Raw genomic sequence first — 27,459 nt, forward strand, 5'->3', positions numbered from 1 at the left:
GCTGGGCTGGAGGAGCTTCAGGGGCTTTTCCAGCCTCCATGATTCTATAACAGCAATATGCAGATGAAAACTTTTCTGTTTCCAATAAATTTTTTTCTTCTTTGGGGAACCTGTCCCTTTCTATTCCCACCTGACACTGTATTTCTGAGGAATGGGAGATTCAGAAGGGAAACAGAACTTATTTTGAAGAAATAGATAATTTTCTTTTCAAAAACACTGGGAGAAGACGTTCATGAAGAGCTGGAGCCATGACGTTGTTTACTTAGATAAAACAAGACAGGTTTTATCACAGCTGAGCAGCCCGTGTTCTCTCCATCACCCCTCTGGGGTTGATGTGGGGGTTTTACCCACAAAATCACAGCAATTAAGCACACACCTGAAGTGCCTTTGCTATGGTGTGTTGCATTTATCAACTTAGTGTTTCCTAACAGGTCTTTCAGTTCCTGAAATAAAACAATTAAAACCATGTTACATGCACACGACACCTGTGTCCATCGACGATCTTGCAAGCTTGAGATCAGCACTACAGATTAATAGCTCTGAAGGAAATACCTGTGTCTGCTACTGCACCTGATCCACAAAATCAGGATTACGGCCTTTGTTTTGTTCATCCCCCAGCGTTTTAAAGACTGGTTCCTCTCCCTCCAGGGACATAAGGCCAGGTAACATGGTCAAACAAGGTCTAAGCTGTTGCACAGCAGCTCCACAGGGATTACAACCCTGTCCCGCCAAGAACAACCGAGAGAACATGCGATTTCAGGGCTGGAATCTGGCTTGCAGATCCTCCGCCGGAGCAGAGACAAATTCTACATCCAACATCATGCAAAGGAACAAACCGGGGAGCGAGGATGGGCAGGAAAAATTCTGCAGCGTCCTGGAGGAGGGCGAAAGGATGCACCAACCCCAGGACAGCAGAGCCCGGCCCGAAGCCTTGGAGCAGCAGCACTGCAGAGATTTCCTTCAAGACCACGGCTCCCAGAGCGGAGGAGGCCGCTCGCCCTCGCACAGCCCTGCGAGTCCAAACGCCACTGTAATGTAACACAGACAGCGCTGCTGGGACCAAAGCCACACAAACAAGGGGACCTTTTAGCAACCAGCGTCTCTGACGCAGTCTCCCTGCTAATAAACCCCGTTTGTGTTTCTTCATATAAATAATTAAAGTAAATCAAGACTATTTTCTAGTGTTTCAATTAAACTGCTGGGAAATGCCAATGCTCTGCCAATGACCGATGGGCTTTTGTTACCCAAACACATACCTGCTCTGCTGCACTGTGTAATTTTCCACTCGGTTCGTAGCGGACTGCCATGTCACATATTAACACTCCTAATTTGTATTATGAATATTCTTTCAGTAGCTTGTCCCCAGAGCTTCGCTCCTCAGTTTAAAACAAACTGTTACGCAATTCTCAAAGAAGAAGCCTGCAGATATTATAACAAATCACCGAGGGGCCATTTGATATGCATTCAGTGATGAATATAAGGCATTTCTTCCTCTAATTACAAGAGGAAAGAATTAGTAGTGCTAACAGAAGTAGCTTGTTTACTAAATAGCACTGCTCAAAGCATCACTGATTCTTCACTTATATTGTTTTAAGTGCAATTAAGCTGCTATCATTTTCTACTATCACCAGAAATGCAAACAAGTCTAAAAATGCTGCTGTTGCCTTCATCAGCTGTTCCCTTTTATTCAGTGTATAATTTCATGCTAGATTACCATATCATTGGGATTTTCAACCGTCTCATAAATTTTTTCTTTCTGTGTTCTATCATTATTTATGCTATTACAAAAAAGGTCTCGTTTGCTTGGAAAACAATTAATTACCAGGCAATATGATACTCACACAAGCCAGCCTAAACTTTGTGTTTTACTCAAACGTGAGAGCACACGCCCGGGTGCAGCGCTGGCTGCGCCGACACGCAGATGCACGGGAGCGAGCTCGGCAGCTTCCCGCTTACCAAATGGATGCAACAAACAGCTCTGATGAGCGAGGACTCTGAATCCATCCTGGCAAAAGGAGGGAGCACAGGCCCTTTACTCGGACGGGAAGGTGACACTGTTTGAGTGGGGAGCAGATAAGAAATGAGAGCGACCCTGGCTCGTACCCCCACCCGCACGTTGCCCCATCACTATCCGTGACATCACCCAGCAAATCTCTCTGGGAAAGAAGAGCAGGAGTTGGCTCAATATTTTGATTCCTTGGGACTTTTCAAAATGAACGTTTCCAAAAAATATTAAAAATATTACGCAATTGGTATCATCTCTCTGTCTTGGAGTAGGGACCAAATCTTCAGCTATCGCAAACAGTAACAATCACGTTGACATCAACAGATCATGGAGGTAGCTCAAGACAGTTGAATTAATCTAAAATTAGTAATAATTAATAATCACTAAGACTAAACATATATGACATTATATATCTATACAATCATCTGAGAAAAAGGAAAGGAATTCAGCTGAGTTCAACAGGAAGAGAAGGGAGAAGCGTTCTTCTGAGAAAAACTTAAATCATTACATGCTGTAATTGCTTTTTAATACCAACCTCCAACCGTTTGTTAAAGGAAATAGTCAGTGGGGCTGTAAAAAATCTTTCTAAAGACTTCCAGCCTCGTGTAGTTCCTTAGCATCCACGTTTGCAAGGGGCTGCCACTGCAAGCCTCCACCGTGGGACCGTGGGTGCCATCCTCTATCCTGCTTAGTGTCAGGCACGACTGGGTGATTATGTGAAGAAATGTGTGGGTCTGCACGACAGAAAAACGGTAAAAGTGAACAAAACCAGCAAAGACAAAGACAAAGGAAAAAGCAACAGCCACCTTGATTCAGCATCCACAGCAGTGAAGCAGGCAAAGCAAAGAGCACTCTGACAGGGATTACTAACGGGGAACTGTGCCGGTGCCAAACTGCAGGCAACGGCGCTGGCTTAGGCACACGTAACACGCACGTACATGGGGGTAGTCAGGAACTGAGCTTTACTTTCACAAAACACGTTCTCACTGCTCTGCTCCGAGGGACCCAAGCACTTCACATTTTGCAATTCAGACCCCAATGTGCCTCGGAATCCCCCCGCACACACACGTTGCCCTGTTGCAATCAGGATTTCCCACTGCGCAGCAAGATCTGGGCAGAGATGATGTTTTTACTGCAGTAAAATCCTGTACTAAACATCCCAAAGCTTACTTGAGCATTACTAAATTAAAAATGTAATAAATTAAACATTTGCATGTAAGGAGATAATAGTTTTTTTGCCCACTATGACTTCAGCTCTTCCTTTACCGTACTGACACCAGGTAGACTGAGATGGAGGGGAGGTTTTTTTCCCCTAAACACGGGCAGCCAGCAGCAGGTATCCCATCACTGTGGGTGCCCAGGCTGGTGCTGCCTGGGCAGGCTGGTGCTGCTCCTCCTGCATCTGTGGTTCTGGTTTGCGGAGGGAAAAAGTAATATACATATAAAGAGGCCACTAAAAATATCAAGAATAAATGTCCTTATAATGTCACTTTGAGTAACCAGCACAAACATCAATGGTTGTTTTGGCTTCATTATGTATTATTGCTTCATGTTCACTTCTGTCTACCATTCTTCTAAGGGAAAACAGACATACATAGATTAATTACTTCCAAATGTAACCATCAGTCTATATTGCATGTTTATATTAAATGTCTAAATTTAGTAGATCCTTCACATGGGTATAAATAGGACTAAGCTTTATTTTGGTAATCTCACCGGACTCTTTTCTCTGGTATGTCAGACAGAAAGTTTAACTTACGTACATCAGCAAGGCCACAAAATCTTTAAAAAATCCCTAGTAATGGAAGCAAGAGATCATTTGCCCTCTTCGCTCATTTTATTAAAAATTACTTTATAAGAAGGCAATAAAAAAAACCTGCCATGTTTTCCCTACTCATTTTCAGAGAACTAAGTCCTTTCAAATACACAGTAGTAAAAGACTGCAGTTTCTAGGAATATTCAAATTACTGGCCATAATCTCTTACGGTAGAAGTTAGCAATAAGACTGCAATTTATAGAAATATTCCAATTATTTGCCATACTCTCTTATGGTAGAAGTTAGTAATAAGAAATATGCAAATTATTGGCCATACTCTCTTATGGTAGAATAGTAAGACTGCAATTTATAGAAATATTCCAATTATTTGCCATACTCTCTTATGGTAGACGTTAGTAATAAGACTGCAATTTATAGAAATATTCAAATTATTGGCCATAATCTCTTATGGTAGAGGTTAGTTTGCCTCCACCAACCCCCGCTGGTCCCATAACTTTCAGAAGAGGAATAGTCACCGAGTCTGTAACTGTCTGAGGGATGCAGAGCAGCAGCCGTGGCGCTGCTGATCAATGTACGCTGACATGGTTAGTGAACAGAGATGGAGAGGACTGCTGCAGCAGGCACAACAAACAAGCCCGTTGTTCAGATACGCCGTGCCCGTGGGCTCACGGGTTTCTCTGCCATCCATCCCAACGCTGTAGGCTGGGAGCACGTCCCCTCCCTGCTCTGCTCCTCCCCAGCGAGGCAGGGCAGGGCGCTCCGAGCGGGCAGGGACCCCAGCACCACCCGGCTCAGGGGCTGGGGGCTGCTCACACCTCCCGTGCCCACCAACGCCCGCATCCCCCTCCCGTCACATCACTTCTCTGACGTGAGCACCCGCAGCTGTCAGTGCATTCCGCATAAAACACCCGACACCGTGCAGTGACACCTGTCTGCTCATCCCCGATGGCAGTGACACCCGGACACCAGAGTGAGAAGAGGAGGCTGATCTTACTCTTAATAGTCAAAGGATGTAACTAAATACTACAGAAAATAGGCTGATTTTGCTGTTAATAATCAAAGGATATAACTACTACAGATAATAGGCTGATTTTACTGTTAATAACCAAAGGATATAACCAAATACTACAGAAAATAGGCCGATTTTGCTGTTAGTAATCAAAGGTTATAACCAAATACTACAGAAAATAGGCCGATTTTGCTGTTAATAATCAAAGGATATAACTACTATGGATAACAGGCTAATCTTACTGTTAATAATCAAAGGATATAACTAAGTACTACAGAAAACAGGCCAATTTTGCTGTTAATAATCAAAGGATATAACTAAGTACTACAGAAAACAGGCCAATTTTGCTGTTAATAATCAAAGGATATAACTAAGTACTACAGAAAACAGGCCAATTTTGCTGTTAATAATCAAAGGATATAACTAAGTACTACAGAAAATAAGCAGTAGGAAAAATACCGAAGAGTACACTAACTTATTACTACATACAGTTAAGCGAGGTAATGCACCTGATCATCACTAACCGACGGGGAGAACAGGGATTAAGACAGATCCATCCCCACTTGCACCCGTTACCGACACCCAGCCCCGCGGTCCCTGGGCAGCCCCGGGTGCAGCGAGGGTTTGTTGAGCCTCTCCCAGCAAGTGGGAAGCTCCACGCGGTGCGTCCACCCGTAGCTGAGGCCTCCAAAGTCGCTGCAAGCGGGTCCAGCCTGATGGACTGAAAATCATCAAGCCAGAAGAGCTGGCACCTTCGTTTTGAGCAGAAAGATCTGGTGTCACCCTCCTGCTGGATTCCACCCAAAGCCTGGCCAGGGCTCGGGGGGGAGAACCAAGGGAGTTTCTAACAAGGCCAGACACTTGGGTTCTCAGCCCAAGGCTAAATGAGGGACGTTGGGTACATTCTCACAGCATTTCAGCCTAACTACTGATTATATTCTAAGCTACACCTTTCACTGGTGAGCTTACATATTTCATTAATGATCAGATATTAATAATTAACACTAATGGTAACACAGATTTTACTAATTAACAGATACTAATAATAGAAAACGTTTAGTTGCGAGGTTCATCTAGAGGTCAGCTTTGTTTCGAGGTCTATTATTCAGCCCTAGCACTACATAGACGACCTGAGTAACTAAGGCTTGGCGTGTTGGAGGAGTGTCTACGGGAGGGCACTACGTCACGTCGCTCTTACACAGCACTGCTGGAGGGGCGAGCAGAGAAGCGCTACTCTAGGGTCTGCTACGGGGGCTGCAGTGGCTACGGAACTTACCTCAAAGCTATATTCCCATTTCCCAGCATACTGATGGAAGGGGAAAAAAAAAAAAAAAAAAAGGAAATTGAAGTCAAACAGTGACTCAAGAAATATTCTTGTGAAGGCTCTCCAAACTCAACAGCTTTGCACCAACACCACGTCTAGTGACAAATAACAGTAATTACACAAGACCGAATCCTGACGCCATTATTCACCCATGACAAAATGAAACTATTTTCTATCAGATGTGACATATTTACAGCAATTTTTTTTTTTCCTGAGTTCACTTGTGTGCTACAGGCCATCAGATTTCATCCCACCATACATGCTGAAATTTGCCCGGGAGCCACCGGCAACCTGAGCACAGACCCGGACACGCTCCGCCCGGCTCCCAACCTCCACCTGAGGGGTCTGTTTGGCCCCCAAACACCGGCCCTGTGTAACTCCCACACGAGTATCTCCACCAAGGCCAGGGGGAAACCAAACAAACAACTATTTAGCAAAATTGGAAAACCCGGGTTCATTAGACAAGACTGAACGCTGAGGGAGCAACTCTGGCTCCGGCCCATCGTAACTCACAGATCTTTTTCTGCTGATCCGCCGCCTCATTTCCCACCCCCATTCCAAAGCAAATAGCATTTATGCATTATAAATATGTTATAAAACACATGCTGATAGGAAGCCTTTCAAAGCTGGGAAATTCTAACGTGGCACGTCCCATCGATACAGCTGATTTATAGAGCTGCCCTTGCAAAGTAATGGGCAGCTTGAGAAAGGGCCAGGAATCTTAATGTGCTGTTCAAGAAGTAGGAAAGAAAAGCATTAAAATTCAATAATGGAACGCAATGGATTTAAAAAAAAATATTCCTGCCAAGATGTAAAAACATTCAGGAAAAAAAGTGTTTTAAAATGCTGTAAACTACTATTGCCTGAAGTGTTAAAAGCCATTTTGCATTAGAAACAGAGCTTGCTGCCCAGAGCGGGTACCCTTCCTGGAAACAGCTCGTTGGGGTGATCTGCAGCCTGCAGCTCATGGCTGTTGTTGCTCCTGGTGACAGCAGGTTTCTTTATTTAGTGTTCCCTTAAATCCAGGCGATACCATTAACATTTTGTGCGTAGAAGGGCTTCTTTTTAGGCTATATAAATATTAGTATCAATACCAGGCTCCTTTTTTTCTCCTACAAGTAATAGCTAATAATTTATCCTATGGGTTAAGAAAAAGATGCAGCTCAGTGAAAACTGCCTTGCAGGAAACAGCAACGGAATAAAAGATTTAAGCAACCCCGTGCGACCCGTGGGGCCAGAGCTGGCAGCCCCAGAGCCGCAGCCTGCGCCCGCAGAGCTTCAGTCAGAATGAAAAACAGAATGATGGAAAAATCTATTTGAACAACAACAAAAAACCCACTTCTTGATTGCAAACGATTTTGTTTCAACACGGACTTCCATTTTATGAGGATATTAAAAGAGAAGGCTTTATTTGATTCTTTTAATTCGGGGCTTTGCCAAAAAAAAATAAAAAATAAAAAATCGACTTGTTTTTTAAGCTCGATGTAAAATATTTTCCTTATTGCAAATTAAATAAACAAGCAAGCAACAGGTTATTCACACAAAGCAAGCTGAATAGCTGTTCTTACAGCAACCCTCTCAACCAGTGAATTATGGTTTTATAGCTGGGCCTGTCACTCAGAGTGGGCACTGCCGAGGTGCCACCACGTGCAGGTCACCCAAGACCTCACCCCGTGATTCAAGGGGGACTGAAGGAGCCCTGAGAAGTGTTTCTGTGTTTCTGTTCTCCTATCACTACGCAGAAAAGGCACAAAACTAATTTTTAACTGTTTTTTTTGGAGAAAGATGCCACAATGGTTTAGCTCCCTGCCCGTTCATCTGGCTGTGGGACGTGACTAACCCCTGCAAACACCAACTTCGGTGTTTGCTTTCTTCAAGGTGAGAGCAACCATTTGGGAACTACGACATTCCCTTCCATAACACGTGATTCACCCACCTTTTTTAATTTTTAAAACTATGCCCTTTTCCCCAGTGACGTTCTTCAGTGACACAACCTGTGGCAATCTGCTAACTCTCAATCACAACTGCTTTTGCCTAACAAAAAAACCATTTAAACTCAGTTCTGTGGTGCTTGATTATTTTTTTTTTTTTTTCAGAAGGTGTACAAACCCTGGCAAGTACTGTGTTATTTAGATGACCTATAAAGGCACCACCATCACTGTAACTCTACAAGACATAACGCAAAATACTCTGTTCCCACTCAGGAATTTTGCTGACACGAAGTGACTGGATTTACCTCAGTTACCAGCTGCTTTACCTCAGTTACCAGCTGATAATCCAACAGCTTCAACTGCAATTTTAAACCAGGCAATGCACATGGGCAGACTTTTTAAAGATATCAGACACTCTGGAAAACCTCACTACACGCCCACCTGTAGTCGGACTGACTCACCCCCAAGATCTGATCCTCTGAACAAGAACACAAATCCTGATTTCTGACAGAATAACAAAAACCACGTTTCCAGGGGCCCGGGAATTCTGGCTGTTGCTGGAATCACCAGTGCCAAAAGCAGGTCAAGTTCAACACAGAAGTGTAACAGTATAACCCCTCTTGCTGTGCCCATACCTCCCCCATGTTTTGTTGTGGGTTTGTTTTTGTTTTTGTTTTTTTTTGGGGGGGGGGAAAGTGGGGAGATTTATAATTTTCTTTGAGCATAATCAAAACAAGCACTTTAGAACTCCTTCCTGCACATGAAAACCAGGTCTCTCTGCCTACTTCACATGACTTTTCCTAAGAGAAGAGCAGTCCCAGTGCACTTTGACAAAGCACCGACAGGTTACAGCCAGCGCTGCTGCAAACCCTTTGTATTTCCAAGTGGTTTAATCCCACTTTACTCCCCCTGGATCTCCTTCTCACCCTCTTTCAGGCCATCTCACCTCTTGCACTAAAGAAGCGTGGGTGAATCCAGCACCCTGAAGGCAAATGTTCCGTGCTGGCATTGGGGTCAACATCTCATTTCCCTCAGATTTGCCAGTGTAGCTCAATTCTGACCCAAAATACAAAGGGCAATTCTTCCCCCCCTCCTTCAGCAAGTGATTTTCTGTTCTGACAAACCCACTGATACCTTTGCATCACTATTTTCTTCCAGTGCTTCAATTTAACTTGCATCTCAAGTGCAAATAAAAATGTATTAATAATTCTAAGTGTTAAAAGCATTGAGCACACCCTTATGGTATGAGAAAAGGAGAAAAGGGGTTTTTTGAAGAGCCTGCTTCAAACCAATTAGATCTTATACTTTCACAAATGTGTATGAAAACATCTGATGTTTACCTTCTTTATTGCCACACAATCTTCTCAGCTCCTTGTTTATTTTTGAAAAAATACGAATGCTAGGAATATCTAAGAGAACTGTAGTATTATTAATCTATGTAAAAAATTCTTGGAAAAGACTTTCTGTGATTTTTTTAATGTATATTTAAATACCATAATTTAAACTAAACTAGAAAATTATAGAAAATCTAGCAACAGCATGTAAATCAAAGAAAACTGCCTGAAGATCTTTAGTGAGAAATCCCTTTTTATGATCATTTACACCTCTCACAGATGTGGCCAAGGCACCTTTGCCCATTACCAAGTCCTGACTCCTAAATACCTTTAACAGGAGGGACGTGGACTGCAACCACGGTACAAGCCCCAGAAATCACCTCTGTTCAACTGCTGAACCAGCAAGGAAATGTAACAATGAGTGCAATTTCACTGAAAAAAACCAAATTAATGGGTAACAAGTGATTCAGGCAACATGTCACAACTATTTCTCTGCAAAAAAAAAACCAAACAAAAAACACATCACAAGTCACTTGTTTTCTCAGGAAAAAGTACTGCATGTGAGGTATGTATTTGCATGCTGTATATGGGGGTGTATTTGGAGGCTTCCTGCGACACTCAGAGATCACCAGGCAGTAAATCTAAATAAAATCTGCGTGAGGGAAGTGCCCTGGACAGGCAGCAGAGAAGGGGAGCAGGGGCCCCTCCCCACAGGCACCCCCTGGCAATGCCCAGGCCCTCATCCTGATTAATGCTTTAATAAACATATCATAAATACCAACTCTGCTGTCAAAGGGAAGTCTGCAAGCTCAGGTCTGAACGTTCACAGAGTGGAATCGTGAAGAAAAATATTCCTGTCAATAAACAGAAAGGTACCTAATGCAATGGGCTGTGGTTTATGCTTGCAACAGACAGCAAAAGCCTCCTCTCGGAGATCCCTTCTGTAAAAAAACGGTGTATTTCTTTTTTATGAGCTCCATCTAATGGTTGATTTTGTTTTTACACAGCTACTTAGAAATTTTCCATTCTGGATCTCTTAGGCTCAATTTAAGAGGAAAAACCAGCACGTTTCCAATGTTACAAGGAGAGGAGAGCTTATCTGGTTGAAATTTAGCTTTTCATGCAGAAAAGTGAAAGCAGCTATTTCTGTGAAATGTTGGAAACACTATTTAAAAGACTACACGTCTTTTAAATATGCCAGTATTTTTCTAGCTTTGCAGTGGTGAAAATATGCCAATACTAATTCAGCAGCTTTAAACTGAGACTAGCAGAGCTGTGCAAGCTCAGACCACTGGGCAGCCAGTGTTAAAACTGTGCTCAATGGGGAAAACTCATTCATATTGTGCCCAAATATTCAAAGGAAAGCTACAGGGAGTGCAATTTTTTTTTTTTTTTTAATCAGGGAGGGTTGTTCTCTACATTGTGGAGGAGAAAGAGCATTGTGTGAGGAGCCTTGCCTTGGGCCATGGGCATGGCCATGGCACGGGGCTGAGACTGGGGAAGGGCCAGAGCTGGGGGGGAGCTTCCTGCACCCTCACCGCTTAGCTAGGACTGGGCTGTTGAAGCACATAAAAATAATGTGAAAAATACTTTTTAAATTAATATTTATTCAATATCCAAAATTTATCTTTAAGGTGTTGCTGAGATAAATTTGATCCAATTTAAGAGCCTGAAAACCTGGTATTTTAAGGAGCAAAAGCTCATGCCACATCAACTTGTGTCAGACCTAGCGAGAGCCCCCATGACGTCCCCAAAAATAACCAAAAAGCCACCCTGGAGCCAAGCAGAGACCTGCCTGGATTTGCTTGGGGCACCCAACAGCAAGGAGACCTTTCCCCTGGGTGCAGCCCGAGCACACTGTGCCCGTTGTGTCTGGTGATGCTCAACCTCCTGTGGAACCAGGCCAGGGGCCTGTGACACCCCCTCCACCTCCTCGGCCACTGGTCAGCACTACGCTCCTTAGCTTCTACTTAACACAGTCCAAAACTGATTAAAAATCAATTATCATCCGCTTGCAGGAATGAAACAAAGGATGATACAAGATCTTAAATCTGAGGTGTTAATTGCAGGCATGAACATCCTCAAAAATACCTAAGAATTACCAAAATATACACGAGTTCTGTAGAAAAAGAATCTTCTTTATCAAAGAGAAAACTGGTTTAAATTCAAATGTTAAACTCAAGAATGTATCAAAAGTTACCAACCAAATTGCATCTCAGCGGCAAATATCATTGTTTTGCTAATTGGCAGCTCTTTATTATGCAAAGGTGGGTTTGTATGGTTTAACGCATTAGAAAGATCCCATCTTGAAGAAAACACTAATACCTTTGTGTGAACTTCACCACGCAAACCCGCCCATTCACATTTGAAAGCAAAAGCTTAAAATGAATGTTTTCATTTTCATCTGCTGCTTCCTGTCTCATTTAAAAAGAAGAATTACTTGGCCGTGAGATACTGAGATTATTTACACATATTTTTGTATTAATTTTGCAACTTCTCCATAAGCCACCAAATTTCTTCAACCCACACTCCCCCTCACAACCCAGGAAAAGCCACCTCCCATCCCGCGGCAGGATCAAACTCCACAGGTGCCTTGGGATACGGAAAATGATTAAACACCATTTAAAGGTGTTTCAGATCCAGCAGAAATCTGGCAGGGTACCTCGGCATCGTACTCCCAGAGCTGGTTGCCCCTCATGTGGTGGCACTTCAGCATGGTGACGGGGCCGTTCAGCCTCGAGACGTCCAGGCACAGGTCGTCCGTGCGGATCTCTTTGTCAGCCGTGTAGGAAAACACCTGGAAACAGAGAATGATTGCAGAGAAGGAGTTAACAACAGTCCTAACCAGCTGCTGGTTCGGGATAGACATTATTTTCACTCCAGTGGAGTAAAACTACTCTCCAAACATTGAGGTGGTGCCTTAAATTTCACAAGTTTCATGCAGGTTTCTCTGCTAGTGAATGTCTGTTGTACATAGAAGAAGGAATATCATGTTTAGGAAAAGCAATTTAATGGGACCAAGCCCAGGAATTATCTAGGGATACGTTCAGTTTTACCTCCTGAGAATTCTACAGAAGCATGTAATTGTGATCTGTGTCTTCAGGAGAAATTTCCCAGATCTTGTAATACAACGGGTAAGCCCAGCCCATCACTGGAAGATTCCAAACTTCTCTAAACTGAGTCTTCCTCCAAGTATCTATCTTAACTTTGGGTACCAAGGATTATCTACATGAAAGATTCGTACGTGTGGGTATTTCAGAACTATCATGTCACTTAATAAAATTAGGAAATAAGTCACAAGAGAACACTCCCTCAGCAAACTTCCATCAAAGCAGTTCTAAGTTTCAGAGGGGTTGTTTAACTGAACGCCTTCAGCCAGGAGCCAGCTGGACAAAGCCCAGGCTGTGACTGGCTCCTTTCCCTGAACATGTGCACAGGAGAGATTTGCTCATTTATGGTAACTAAATAAATACATCAGGTGGTCCCACCACGCTGCAGAGCTGCCGTGTGGTACAGGCTGAGCTCTCGTGGCTCACCCCCGGGCCCCACAGCAGGATTCATGGGGAAGTGTGCTCAGTCAGATCTCGACGCTTTGCAGGTGGGTTTGGGAGCTGGAGAAATGCTAAATAACTTTGACTGAAGTTCCCTGATAACTTTAATCTGCCGTGGGGTCTCCAGCCATCCCTCACCAGTCACCAGCCACACAAGGAGCAAGGTCCAGTGACCAGAGAGGGATGAAAATGTGGTGACCACAGCAGAAGCGGGAGGAAAGGAAGGAAGGTGGGGGAGAACTGCAAGCACTTACACCAAATTACACGGCCTGGACACACGGGAAGTATCTCTCTGCTCCTAACGCACTGTTCACTCACACCCTCCATAATGTTGCCAGCCCCACCCAGCACAAAACCTCCTGAAATGAACTTAGGAAACAGCCTTGGGTCTGTATTGCTTCACACTTTCCTTGCAGAAATTCCTTTTTCCTTGCAGAAAATTAATTTCCTTGCAAAAAAGTGAATTATTTCCGTGCTCCAGACCCCTCTCTGCAGCAGGAGGAGAGGAGAGCAGAGCCTCAGCCTGTCCACCCGGATCCACCAGCCCACCACAAACCACGTGTGTCTGCTGCCGGAGCTCACAGAGCTGTGTGCCACCGCGGTGGAAACAGAGAGGAGAAAGTCTGAAGGTAATAAAATAATGTCAAAACCACGACAGATGATAGAATTACAATTTGGGTTCTGATGAGTATAAATCTGTACCTACACCTGCAACGGAGAAACAGTGCTGTCAAAAATATGCAAAACGCTCATTTCTGTGGCAATGCTTAAATTAACATAGAGATGTGATAAAAGCATGGACAAAGACAGCATGTGGACATATGCCCCAATTTCTTGGTGATTTCAGAGTTCCTTTCCTACCTATTCCTCTTGGAAAAGGACAAGAATATAATTAAGAGAGCCAAGACTGAGATCTGAACCACAAGTAATGTAGTGCCCCAGGGGATGCCTGTCCATTGGGACTTCCAGTGAAACGTTGGACTGTACTCAAGGAAGAAAGAATCGATCAAGCAGCAAACGAAAAATTTTTCAGTGAATTAAGCAGAGGGTGGGAGATACGACGTCACTTGGCAGCGCAGTAAAGCAAAGTCTCCCCATGGAACTCTTAAAACCTATAACCTGCACAAGGCAGTCGAGGGAACAGAGTGAAGGATTTTGAAGCTGGAGGTTCGGAGAAATCTTTCAGAGCAATCATGGAAGATGAAACCAGCCCGCCGAGGCAGCAGTGGAGCAGCCAGGTCCAAATCAAAGCCGCGAGGGAGAGGCAGAGCTGCGAGGATCAGCAGTCTTCCCATCTGCCAGATTCCCTCCTCACCCCTCGCCGTCTGGGTGAAAATCTGGCATCCGAAGGTACGGCAAAGCACCAGCCGCCTTCTGCATTTATTCATCCTGTGATAAATCACTGAGACCAAATCTGCAGGTCTCAAAGTGTTACTTTCACTTAAAAACCCAAGAGGCACGTGTCAATACTCGGGCTCCTCTCCTGCACCCACCCACCTGCCAGCCCCGGGGAGGCCACGCTCGGGGGTGAAATGAGTCCAGGTCACAACCAAAAGTCCACTTTGTGTCCATACGGGTATTTTCTGTGTTCCCCTTCCCCACTTTTCTGGGTGCAAAAGCAAGTCCCGAAGTCTTTAAAAGCCCCGTATAAGCTCAGCCAAGGCGCTGGAAACTCTGTGTCTGTACTAACTCACTCAGTTGCATTCTGGAATTATTTAGAAACATGAGTTTCTAGCCGAGGAGGAGCCACGGGTGTCATTTTGAAAAGCAGCTCTAACTGTGCCCATCTCTGGCAAATCTCAGCAAGAACTAAAGCATTCACGGGTACTCAAGTACATTAAATCTACGGCAGCAGAAGCAAAGTTTTCAAATTTTCCAATTCATACAAGCTGTCACAACATGAACTTCCCAAATTTCAGTTGGTGCCTTGAATCTGTGTGTTTTTTCCAGCTATTTTCTTTTTTTATAGAAAGATGCCTGCCCATACCTTGACCCTGGTAAGTAAAAACCAAAGACTGAAGGAAAACATTTCCATGTGATCAGTGACTGCTGGTTTGTTAACAGAGGTATATCCTCTCGGTCGGATGAGCTGATATTTGCACATCGCACTAAGTTAATGGAAGTGCCTAAGGTTACCAAAAAAAAAAAAAAATCAGGATCAGTTGTGAAGTTTCTTCAAAAGAGGTAGAAGAGCAGTCTGTGTTCCAGACTAAACTGAAATCTGAAGGTTTTAGAAACAAATTATTCAACTATTTATGACCTTCTTCATTTATACCAATATCTGAAAACTTTTCTCAAAATAAAACAATGGCAGAACAAAAGCAACCTCCTTCAGTCATTCATCCAGACCTCCCAAAATCCCCTTCCAGTATACTGGTTGGAAATGATTTTTGGAGTAATAGGCACAGAAGTCAAGAAAGAAGAAAATTTGGGTCAAAAAGACTACTGGTGCTATAAAATTAAGCTGTGATATCTATAAATAAATATATATATTAAAATATATACTGATTTGTTAGAAGAGATATATAAATACAGACCTATTTGGTGGAGAGAAGATCTCATGTAGTTGAGGTATTGAAGACCTGGGCTAAAAAAATCCTCATTCAAACCCAGATACCATCACAATATTCAGTTACCAAACTCCCATAATTCATGTCCAACAACAAAACCTTGAGGGGGGGGGGGGGCTTTGGTTTTTCTTTTAAACACCTTCAACTAAAAATCTTACTTACTGGTGGAATACTGGACTTAACCCGCTTGCTGTCACACTATATCTGGAAGAAGAAACGTGGCCAAACAATCTAATAATCTGAAAAGCACTGAAATGTGGCCAAATGATCTAATAATCTGAAAAGCACAAAGCAGCTCTCACTCAAAGTATGTGTTTGGGTTCAAGAACCACTCATATGGATGTATTGTACAGACCGTTTTTCCATGCTCATTATTAAGAGTTTTATCCACGACCATTTATTCTGAAGCAACTTCTAACTTTAATTTTCAACTTATTTGCATTTTTTTACATTAAACGTGTTTGCATCAGGCATTTTCTTCTAGCCTCAGAGACGTGCTTTTAGCCTCAGAGAGATGCTTTTTTCTGTGTTTTACAGAAGGCAAATGCTTATGTTTTGAAAAGTATTTCCATTTGCATATTTCTTTTTCCTCTCATCTTTGATAATTGCAATACACTGTTCCGTTATATCTTTTGAAAGAATGATGTCTGAATTGACAATTACAGAAGATGGGTTTGAAAAACACGCTGTTTTAAGAAAGAAAAATGAATGCTAATTAAGACGATGTAAAATTATCAGGCTAGCATTTTGCTACCATCCGTATTAATTATAGATATAATTATATTAATGTCATTTAAAAATAGAGGGTGAGGAACACGTTGCAGTTTATAGCTAATTGAATAGCGTATTTCACGCCAGCACAAGGCAGGAGAGGGCTTCCCCAGCAGGAGCCCAGCCTGCTGCTGCCCTACGCAGAGGCAACGCGTGCCCGAGCTTCTTCACCCCGAGGCACTTCCACGGCTCTGGTGAAGGGCTCATCACCCCCTGAAGTCCCTGGCTGGGAGAGGCAGGCTGGTGCACCCAACCGCTGTGCCAGGGGCTCAGCAGCTCCTTCCCCACCACACCCCCATTCCCTATCGCTCCCAGACCCATCGCCACCAACCTACAGTGTCTTTTTACTGGGCTGCAATTTATTTACTGCCACATGGGCTGCTGAGCCGTGAAAATTAAAGTCCTTCCCAGTTGTCTCTTGCTTTTTTTTCCATGGCTGTCCCCAGGGCCGTGGCCAGCCCATCCCTGGAGCCGTGTGGGAGCTGAGCAGGGGCTGCTCCATCACCGGGAGGAAAGTTTCTGGGCAGGAGCCTCTCCTCGAGACCTTTGGGTGTTTGCCAGGCTGCTCAACCCCAATCGGTTTTCCCAGCGAGGTTCAGCAAGTCTCTGATGTGTTTGAAGCAGACACTACCGAAGCAGACACGAATAAAGTCTCCAGAATGACAAAATACAAAAGATTCTCACAACAGATGCGCCACTTTTTCGACAGACAAAAAGAGACACTGTCACTCTCTTCTGCTTTCTGGGGAGTTGATCAAAACAAAAGGAATTGAGTATTTTTCACTAACACCTTGTCTTCCTTAATTCTGATACAGATAGATTTGTTGCCTATACAGAGTAGCAGGTTTTGTTACAGGAGCTAATGCGCTTTGTATTTATTTTTTGTTAATATCTTTTATCATACATTTCCATACAGCAAGTTTCAAGGCAGACGTAAGCCCAAAAAAAATCCAAAGCCCTGTTAAAGCTGATGCTTGGGACTGAGACACTGACAGACGGAATGGAGACGCCTGGCGTATCACTGACAATTTCATTATTTCTTTCATGTTAAAAGGGACTAACGCAATATTCCCCTTGAGAAAATAATCAGTTTGCTCAGCACCAATAAAGTACCAAGCAGCATCATTAACTGGAAGTCAGTTGAGTGGTCAATACAAATCTGTAGCTATTTTTATATACATATAAAAAATATATTTATATATACATAAATAAAAATATATAAAATTATTTTTATATACAAATATAAAAATTAAATAAATTTAAATAAATAAAAAATAAAAATATGTATATAAAAAACTGTATGTATATGTACACACACACTTACAGATATATATATATACACCCACACATAGGGTTGCAATAGCCCATGGCCAGAATTTTCCTGTCCTGTTATTTGGTTGACCTTTTCTTTGGAAAGCAGGTAGTCAGGGTATTCTGTCACCTCATAACAAGTCTAATACTGAGAATATTGTTCGTAAACCTCTATTTTATACTTCATTAAGTGGAACTAAATCTTGAGGATGCACCTGTGCAATCAAGGAGGAAGTCTGCTGCGCAATAAAGACGGTTATAAACTGGACATAACGAAGTATAGAAAAATCTAATTTATTCTGACAACCATTTTAATTATCTATGGAACTCCCAAAGGTAAATTTTGAATTCACCTTTCATAATTGATTTTAAATGTTCTAATAAAAGCTGCAAGGAAAGCACTTTCCCTCTCCTCCTGAAACTGTCTGCACATTAAATGTTGAAAGTCACCTTAGGCAGAACAGCTGAATTGAAGCTGATTTCCTTGCCACCCAAAAAAGATCCAGGACTCTCACGGTTAAACTGCCAGTTCAGTGGCTTTTGGGGGAAAGGACTTCGGTATTTTCCTGTCCACTGGACTCCCACCTTCCACAAGGTCAGCTATCACTGAAGCATTTTACACCCGAACAAGCCCAGAGCAGCCACGGAGAAAAGGCACCTCCCAGCTCGGGCAGGAGGGTCAGTGCTTCCACCAAAGAGGACTTTGAGTGCTCCACAGGCAAGCCCACCCCTCGCCAGGGAACAACGGCATTAACTCCTTGGAGGAAAAAAAATACCCGGTTCCAACACACCACTGTACAAATTTCAGCTCCTTAGGAAAAGAAAAAAAAAAAAAAAAATTAAAAATCTGATTTTCATTCCTACTTGTGTAACACGCAATCTCATGAGGTGAAAAGAAACGCACGTTTGCTTTCTTCAGCCCCCCAGAAGCTCCTGCAGAGCCCCCGCTGCGGGCCCGGACCCGCTCTGGGAGAGAACAGCAGCTTCTGGGGCAGCTCCTCCGGAGACCCAGCCCTCCACCCGGAGCCTTCGGGACCGGACATGCCCAGCCCCATTTTCATTCCAGATGATTCAGAACGGGTTTTCCTTTTTGCTACTCTAACCGTCTCACTTCACTCTGGAGGAAGATATTTAAAATCAAACGTCACAAACCCACCAAGACAGCCCATCCCACCTAAATTTAATCAAGGGCCAGTCTTCAGGTTTTGGATGACCTGAAGATGTGCTGAGCTCGGAGCCCCTGAATTGCTCAGGAGTTTCCCTGGGACCACTCTGGAAGTAGGGATTGGATTTACTCCTAAAAAAAAGGCTATGCCAAGATCTTTAACGGCATATTAAAGGCAAATCTTCAGTTTATAGGATGACCTGAAGATGTGCCGAGCTCGGAGCCCCTGAGTAGCTCACAAGTCTTCCTGGGGCCACTCTGGAAGTAGAGATTGGATTTATTCCTAAAAAAGAGGTTATGCCATGATCTTTAATGCCACAGAAACAACTCATCCCAACGCACAGAGTCATCTAAACCTGTGAATGACACCAGCACGGCCAAGCCAGAGGTGACTACCACGTTTTGGAAAGTTCCTATAAAACTTGTTCTCAACCTCTAACCACCAGATTCACTTATCCTGGTGCTCAGCCCTGAGGAGAGAACTGCTGTAATTCAGAGAAAGACTGTCATTACCACCAGCTACCAGAGACTGAAGTCACGGGAACTAGGCTCAACAGTCAACACAATAAAAATCAACTAAAATAGAAGGGAAAAAAAAAAAAGAAGTGGTTGGCAGCATCTACCTGGTTTAGCGAGGTGTCCAGGGGCTGCTGAGGAACTCGGCTGTATTACACCCAGCACCCTGCACCGGGAAACCCTGGCAGCAGCCCTCCGTGCTGAGGGCAGCCCACCTTCCTCATCACCAGCCCACCTTCCTCATCACCAGCCCACCTTCCTCCTCGCCAGCCCACCTTCCTCCTCGCCAGCCCACCTTCCTCCTCACCAGCACACCTTCCTCCTCGCCAGCACACCTTCCTCCTCGCCAGCACACCTTCCTCATCACCAGCACACCTTCCTCATCACCAGCCCACCTTCCTCATCACCAGCACACCTTCCTCATCACCAGCCCACCTTCCTCCTTGCCAGCACACCTTCCTCCTCGCCAGCACACCTTCCTCCTCGCCAGCCCACTTTCCTCATCACCAGCACACCTTCCTCATCGCCAGCCCACCTTCCTCCTCGCCAGCCCACCTTCCTCATCACCAGCCCACCTTCCTCATCACCAGCCCACCTTCCTCCTCACCAGCCCACCTTCCTCATCACCAGCACACCTTCCTCCTCGCCAGCCCACCCTCCTCATCGCGAGTCCTTTCTCCCCCCCCACGGAATCCTCTGTCCTTTTCTAAACGACCATTATTCTACAGGGGTTTCAGGTGTGTTCAGCACTTGGCACAGAAACTGCAAAACAACTGATTTTTGGCTCCGCAGGAGCAGGGGGGATTGTGCTTTTTTTTTCCCCTGTGTTGTGTTTTGTTTTGGATCGGTGTTTTTGGTTTTCAGAGGGTTTTTTTTCAGATAGCTGTCACTTCAGAAAGGATGGCTACCTACAGACCTGCCACAAAAAGCCATCACTGCTCCTGGGGTGTCACAGCGCTCGTTGTGCCGAGCCAAATTCACATGTTTTAGCAGGTACAGCAAACACTCAGATTCTGCATTTCATCCACCCAGGCTTCATTACTGCAACGTTACACACCTAATATTAGTCTTCCCACGTTCCCTGGTGACTATTTCTGCCAATTTAAAGAAGCAGCAATTCAGTTTTTCCATAGGCTCTAAAAAGAAGGCATTATTTTCATTCTGATTGTGCTAAATAAAAGATACTGTTATTTACCATGCAGGCATGGCTCCTTTGTTCCCTATTAATCACAGTTATTATAACGGTGCTGAAGATCACCGAGAGCTCCATTGTGATGCATCCTGAGCAAATCCAGAGTATTAGACAGTTCCTGCCCCAAAGGTTTATCACCTCAATGCATAAGAATGATGTAAAGTCTGCAAGGGGAATCGTATCTCAGCAAAACGGACTAACATAATGTAAGCAATAACTAGTTCTATTCATAATGGGTCTGTTTAGAAGATGAAAAGCTAGCCAGAAAGCCACGTTAGGGAAACAGGAGATTGGAAAAGGTGAAAAAGGCAGAAAGAGCGAAGAAGGGATAAGCTACATTCTGGTATCCCCTTATGGTGGAGTTGGGAACAGTCAGTGTGAGGTCAATGGTTGGACTAGAGGATCTTCAAGGGCTTTTCCAACCTCGATGATTCTGTGATTCTGTAAAAGGAAATCTAGTATTTTCCTAAGATATTACAATTAATAAAATCAACACATTAAGCTCAGAAAGTCTGCAATGAGTGCTGTGGTTCCTCACCCCGTGACCTAAGGAGGTTATTGGGTTTGAGATCAGCTGTACAAGTGCTGCTCAACTCTTTTTGTCCATAACTCACAGCAGTCACATGAATAAACGTCTTATTGTAGCTAAAGGTTTTGTTCTGCTCAATCCTGTGCACAAGCTGCTGTTAGAGGACTTGCTGAACAGCTGATGAATTCACTAACTAAAAATGCAAACTGTGACTCCGGCATTAGCCTCCCGCGAGCTGGGCTCAACAGCTCTGCTGGCATCTGCAGCCAGTGCCCCCTGCGTGCCCTCAGGATCTCTACCTCTTGCCCCCCTCTCTCCCCCTGACCTGGCAGCAATATTAACACAGGAAAAGTTACTCTTTCTAACCTACCGAAAAGGGCAGCCTTCCATTACAGAAACACCTCACGAGCCAGACAGCTCACACATTTCTATCCATTCCCAGTAGTAAGCAAATTATCATAGCATAGCGATAAATTCTTACAGGGTGAGAGTTTATAAATTATTTTTCTACATACCACTCCAGAGAAAGTGCTCATGTTTGAAAGGCATTTGAAAATATACACATTTACTGCGAATGGGAGAAAAATGGAAACGCTGTGGAACAGAACAGTTTCTGAAAGACCCATTATTTAGAGCTAACTGGGGAAAAAACAACCCTCTAACAACCCTTATTGAGTGCACTGGGCTTTTTTTGAACTGTCAGTGAGTACTGAATCTCAACTTTTGGTATAAAACATTGCCAGAAGGGACGCGTGTTCCCCCTGCACATTTACTAAAAGATATAAAACATTATCTCCATTCTGATCTCACCCTGCTGCCCCAGGTAAGCTCCCAGGGAGCAAACCCCTGGCTGATGCAACGCCACAGTGGTTCAGACTGAATCCCCACAGAACACTCCCCGTCCCGCAGGAACCGCAACGGCCTTTCCAAAATATCCTCCTCCCGTGCGGAGCGGCCACGCACACAAGATGCCGACGGCCCGGGTGGTCAGAAATTGAGCACTGAGCTGCCTGCGGAGAGGTCTTGAACGAAGTTTCTTCCACGTGCCAGCACATCCCTCTGTGCTCAGGGGATTGGCGCAGGATGTAAAAGAGTGACAAATGCCCCAGAGCAGCCTCGGCCAGGGCTCCGAGCAGGAGCTGCAGGGCTGCTGTCACAGCACAGGGCACTGAGAAATAACCTGTGGGTCACAGCCGCGCTTTGCTCTGCTGTTCTGGAGAACCACCACACTATTTCTCGAGAAGAAACATCTGAGAAGGACAAAGCAGCCCCTTTCAGCTACTGCTCTTGTCAGGCTCGCAGTCGGCTTTGCATCAGCCAGCCTCCTGGCTAAGGAAAGGCAGGGAGCGTGCTCTGACAGCGAGGCTGACCTCTGCCCTGCCAACAAAACGCTCCTACCCCCCTAGGCTGCTCTCTGGGGCACGACGGGAGAGACTTGAGATGGGATGGCAGCGTGTGACAGCACAGGAGGGACCGCGGGGCCACCCCGGCTCAGCGGGGAGCAGCCCAGGACCCTCCTCGGGGCTCTGTGAAGGTGTGCTTGCTACTTTCCTGGTGACATTTCTGCCGCCAAAAAGCAGATTCATCGCTATACCCAGCACAAGCAAAGCTCTGGACAGGAGAAAAGGCACAGGGTGTTGAACAGGAGAAAAATAAGAAATGGCCACGTGTTTGTGGTTCGTTGGCTCTGCGGCAGGCGAGGGGAGAGCGGCCGCTGACCCACGCTCGCTGCCCCGCTCTCCCAGCACAGCCCCACGCCTGCACGGTGATTGCCGACCTGCCCCAACCCTCCTTTTTTAATAACATCCCCCTCCTGGCCATGTGGAACCCTAGGATCTGATGATTGTTATGAGCAGAGGCCCGACGCTCCCACTAACGGCGGTAACAGATGACATTCCCATGGTAACGCAGTAAAAGCCATCAGGGCGACTGTAGGCAGGAAAAGCAGACGACTGTTTCACCCTCTACCAGGCCATCGAAAGGAACAGATTTCCTTCAAAATACCCCAAAACCAGAAGTCAGATGTGGGGAAAAGAACCCAAGAGGCGTGAGATTGAGGGGTCCTCCCCCTCTGTCTGAGTCTGGATAATAGTTTTTTCCACGATTCACATGTGGTCAGTTCTCTCTTTAATCAGAAGTCAACCCCAGGGGACTTTCCTCCTGAAAAACATCATTCCTGAAACAAGTTAACAGGCTGCCCCCACCCCAGGAGACAGAAGCACAAACCTGGGATTCTGGCCCCTAAAGCCGTATCCCCACTGCGGCTGATTTGAGGACAGGTTTTGCGTTTTTTTTTTCCCTCCAGACAGAGCAATGAAAACAGTTCTAAGATTGCTTTGAACTGCATTAGGAAATTCATAGTATTTATTTTAAAGATCATTAATAAGTCACCAGATCCTAACCGAGTCAGGACAGTCTGAAATGTCCACGCCAACGTAACAACAAATCCCCCAGATTTATACTCTGAAAGCAGTTCTCTACATGAAGGGACTCAGTTAACATATTTCATTTTCTTAATTTCTTAAAGAAATTTGTATTTTTAGAATCTCGTTATCCTCAAGTCCTTCCAAACACTTTGATAGCTGTGAGATATTTGCCCTTGCCTCAAGCTGGATCGCGCCCATGCATCTTGCTGGGCTCTAATGAGCTAGGTATTATTCCTGCTCCATTTTCATTCTGAAGTAGTTTTGTTCCTCAGCTATTTCTGTAACCATACAACCCCCCCGCCCCCAGCATCTACATGTCTTAGCTCAGTTCTAATTTCTCATTAGAACAGAATTTAATAAAGGTAACTTTTAATGAGCGTTGTGTACGAGCACTAAAGGATGAATAATGTTCTGCACGTAGGTCAGGTATTCCTGGGAAAACCTCCACCACATCACAGATATTGCTCTTTGTTCAGGTAAATGCCAGGGAGCAGAGTCTCTTAATTAAGAGTTAAGTGTGCAGGTGCAAACAACAGACTTACCTGCTGTTTCTGGTTGTCGTGAGGAGGTATAAAGGAGACTGGAGCCAAAATTTCTTTAGATTTAAGATATGTTGGCTTCGGAAGGCTCAGAAAGAAGGGTTATACTTAGTAGTTATTAGGATTTTTTAGGCTATAGGGCCCATATATACATCCAGAACCCATCTGTCTTTATCTCAGAGCCTTACAGTCCTCCTAACCTCACACCTGGTTCTTCAGAGGAACTGAGGGTTTGGAGACCTGACAGTCATCGAGGATTTTTCTCCTCTTTCCACTAAAAGAGAAGGGTCTTTCTGCCGTGTGTGCAAGGAAGGGGAAACACCAAACACCTCAGGTGTAAAGAGAATGTTCAACCCTGATCACGGGCAGTCTTCTTAAAACGCTAAAGCTTCCACCTCCTAAGTCAAGTTTAGAAAGACAGTGAAGTTTGGGATAAATATGATGGACAACCTTACCTCCGAAAGAAACACAGGAATTTGCCCTAAAGTCCTGCATCTTCTCATCTTTTTTTTCAGCAGATGTGGCACTAGGAAAAGCCACGCTTATCAAATGTGATCTGGCAGGTATATGGTCCAAAGACCTTCCTGGGGAGAGACACCAGCACAAACCTAAGGTCCTGCTGGGGGATCTCCAGGGAATTTAATTGCAACGGGTGAGGCAAGCGCAGCCCTCTGCTCTGGGGGGTGTCAGAGGCTGAATGAAGGCACCTGGAGTCTTTAATTTGAGAAAGTGGGAAGAATTAATGGCAAGAGCAGCCCTCCCCACGGGCAGCCACACACCGCTCGGTGCCACACGCTCCAGCATCCCGGGGTAAAAGTCCCCTAATTACAGGTTTACATTGCAGAACCCAACTAAATCCAATGAATCAGCTCTGCTCATTTGAATTCGAGGCATTAGAATATGCAAAGTTTACTGTTATTTATACAGAGAGCAGGTACAGTCATCAGTGGTACAATGAGTTAAACGATTGCCATTTACCTTATCACTCCCTTTCAAACATACCCAAGACACAAGTGAAACACCCCACGCCCCCACTGTTTCAATTTCCACTAAGGGAAAAAACTCAACTCGAATGAATATTCTGCGTGTTTATCTTTCATATATACATTTTAGAAATGGATGAATTCAAGCCACAAATCATGTAGATTCTTTCCCATTTCATTTTCCTTCCAGGATTGAAAGGGGCTGCAGGAAAGGGGGGAGGGATAGGATGAGGGGAAATGGGTTTAAACTGAGAGGGGAGATTTAGATGAGATCTAAGGCAGAAATTCTCCCCTGTGAGGGGGGTGAGGCCCTGGCACAGGCTGCCCAGAGAAGCTGTGGCTGCCCCCTCCCTGGAAGGGCTCAAGGCCAGGTTGGACGGGGCTTTGGGCAACCTGGGCTGGTGGAAGGTGGCTCTGCCCGGGGCAGGGGGTGCCACTGCATGGGCTCTGAGGTCCCTTCCCATCCAGACCACTCTGGGATTCTATGATTTTCAAAAAGATTTTTTCCCCCAACACCAAAAAAGAAATTACAATTCATTATCAAATTTTCTAATGTTAGTATCTGAAACTTTAAATGCATTTCTCTGCACTCTAAACAGCAGGAATTATTCCATATATTCACTCAGACACTCCAACAGATCTACATATGTACAGATATATTCTCAACATTTGCAGCTGTTACTTGAGAAAATGGCTTTCTGAGTACTCCTAAAGCTCTTAAGCTCAAAATCCCACATACTTTAAAAATTCCATTAAGGTGTTTGCTAATTGCTGCTATTGTTTCTTACAGTGAACTGACACATCTACCTTTGAGCCGCGTTAACTGAGGACTGCTGCGGGAATCCTGGTTCCATCCCGACAGGGCAGAGGGCACCCAGGACAGGGGGTGCACCCACCGAGCCCCCGCTGTTACTGCCCCCCGTTTTCTGCAGCAGGGCAGAAACGCTGACGGGTGAACCTGCAGCTCCCGCACTGCTCTGGGGCAATTCCAGTCAGGTTCTCCTGCTAGTGCCTGTGCCCGTGGTTACACGGCACCAGACTGAAGCAATTATTGTATACATTTTTTTTTTTATTTTTTTTTTCTTTTACCTGATTTCCTCCCATGCCGTGGCAGTTGAAAATGCCCACTTTTTCATTCTCCTTGCGGCCCATGTTGTCTAAACACTGGTTGGTTTCCACGTTCCTGATCTGAAGAAAGAAAGAGATGAAACGTCCCTTGAAAAGAATGCCTGTAAATGCCATATTTGTGCAGAAAAAAATTACATCACTGTAGGAGAAAGTACATTATCTGTGCGCTCAACTCTATGAATATATTTTAACTTGCAATTTGTAAATATGTCACACTCCCAAAAGAAAATGAAAATAATTACCAAGAGTATAATGAGATTTTAAATTACATATTAAGTATGAACAGCATTCAAGGAAAATCTCATTCAATGCCTTGTGTTGTTTTAACAAATATAATACGCTTTTACTTCTAAACAATGCAAAACTAATGGTTTGCCCAAGATAGGAATTTTTTTTTTTTTTTTCCAGCAGGGCTGACTCTACTCCAAGAGAAAAAAACTGAGTGTGAGCAGTGTCTGACGTCTGACTTTCAGAGCAGAGGCTGTTGATGGCTCTGTGACTAATTACATGCTTTTAAAAAGTTTTTAAATCAAACTTTCCCTTCAGAATCTATCCGTCCTCAGAGAAGAACACACAGTGAACATCTCTGCTTAAACAAACCAGCAACGCAGCCGGGGAGGAGGCGGCAGCTCCGGGACGGGACGGGCTCCTCCAGCGCCGCTCGTGCAACAAAGACCATCGGAGCAAGAAGCAATAGGGAGCAGCAGAGCATCGCTCCCCTTTTTAGAATATACACTTATCCAGGAAAAGGGCTGAGTATAAACGCAGTCAGCCAACTTCAGGTTTGTACGAGAGGAGAAGCGGGAGAGGCCGCGGTCCCTGTGAAGGCTCCAGGACAGCGTGTGCGTCCAGCCTGTCCCAACCCCGGCCTGGGCACCAACAGCCGCGATCTGAGCCCCCCTCGCAGATCTGCCAGCACAGCCCTACAAACGCGTCTCACCCCACTCTCAACACCTCGTGGGGATTTTCCTACTAACGCCTGCAAAGCAAAAACGCATCTCCAGCCCTCGCTCCTTGGGTAGATCTTGCCAGACTCTGGCCTGCAGCGTTTCCGTTGCATTTAGCACAGCTCTCGGCCCTGCAGTCCCCAGCACCGCCTTCTGAGGCTCAACAGGCACGGCAGCCAGTCGGAAACCAAAAATGCCACCAGAGCCAGCTTATCTCCAGGAAAACGGGATGGCGCGATCTGATTAACGACCCGGGCAAGAGCTGCTCGGCAAAGCTCACGGCGTCACTTCGTCATCTGCTCCGACCTCGTTAACCCCCAGACAGAATCCACACCAGCTCCGGGCTGAGGCTCTCCACTGCTTCATCCTCCAAGGGCTGCCCGAGTCGGGAGGAAGGCTGCAGGCCAGGGGGTTCAGCCCCCAGGTGCCAGCTGACAACCAGACCGCTGGT

General features: G+C 44.9%; 1 protein-coding gene across 4 annotated transcripts in view; it reads right to left on the bottom strand.

Moving 5' to 3' along the window:
- Positions 1 to 27,459, bottom strand: part of GALNT13 (polypeptide N-acetylgalactosaminyltransferase 13) — a 151,058-nt gene that overhangs the window by 4,729 nt on the left and 118,870 nt on the right. For 2 of the 4 annotated variants that reach the window (XM_074910392.1, XM_074910391.1), the window contains exons 11-14: positions 26,023 to 26,121; positions 12,043 to 12,177; positions 6,068 to 6,097; positions 2,541 to 2,739 (exon numbers count right to left, since the gene is read on the bottom strand). In XM_074910392.1, the coding sequence (XP_074766493.1) occupies positions 2,554 to 2,739; positions 6,068 to 6,097; positions 12,043 to 12,177; positions 26,023 to 26,121 (450 nt within the window). In that variant the 3' untranslated portion in view covers positions 2,541 to 2,553. The remainder of the gene's footprint in view (positions 1 to 2,540; positions 2,740 to 6,067; positions 6,098 to 12,042; positions 12,178 to 26,022; positions 26,122 to 27,459) is intronic. The other 2 variants (XM_074910393.1, XM_074910394.1) reach the window with 2 other exon arrangements.

The sequence above is a fragment of the Athene noctua genome, chromosome 7 (assembly GCF_965140245.1).
Source record: "Athene noctua chromosome 7, bAthNoc1.hap1.1, whole genome shotgun sequence".
Classification (NCBI taxonomy): domain Eukaryota; kingdom Metazoa; phylum Chordata; class Aves; order Strigiformes; family Strigidae; genus Athene; species Athene noctua.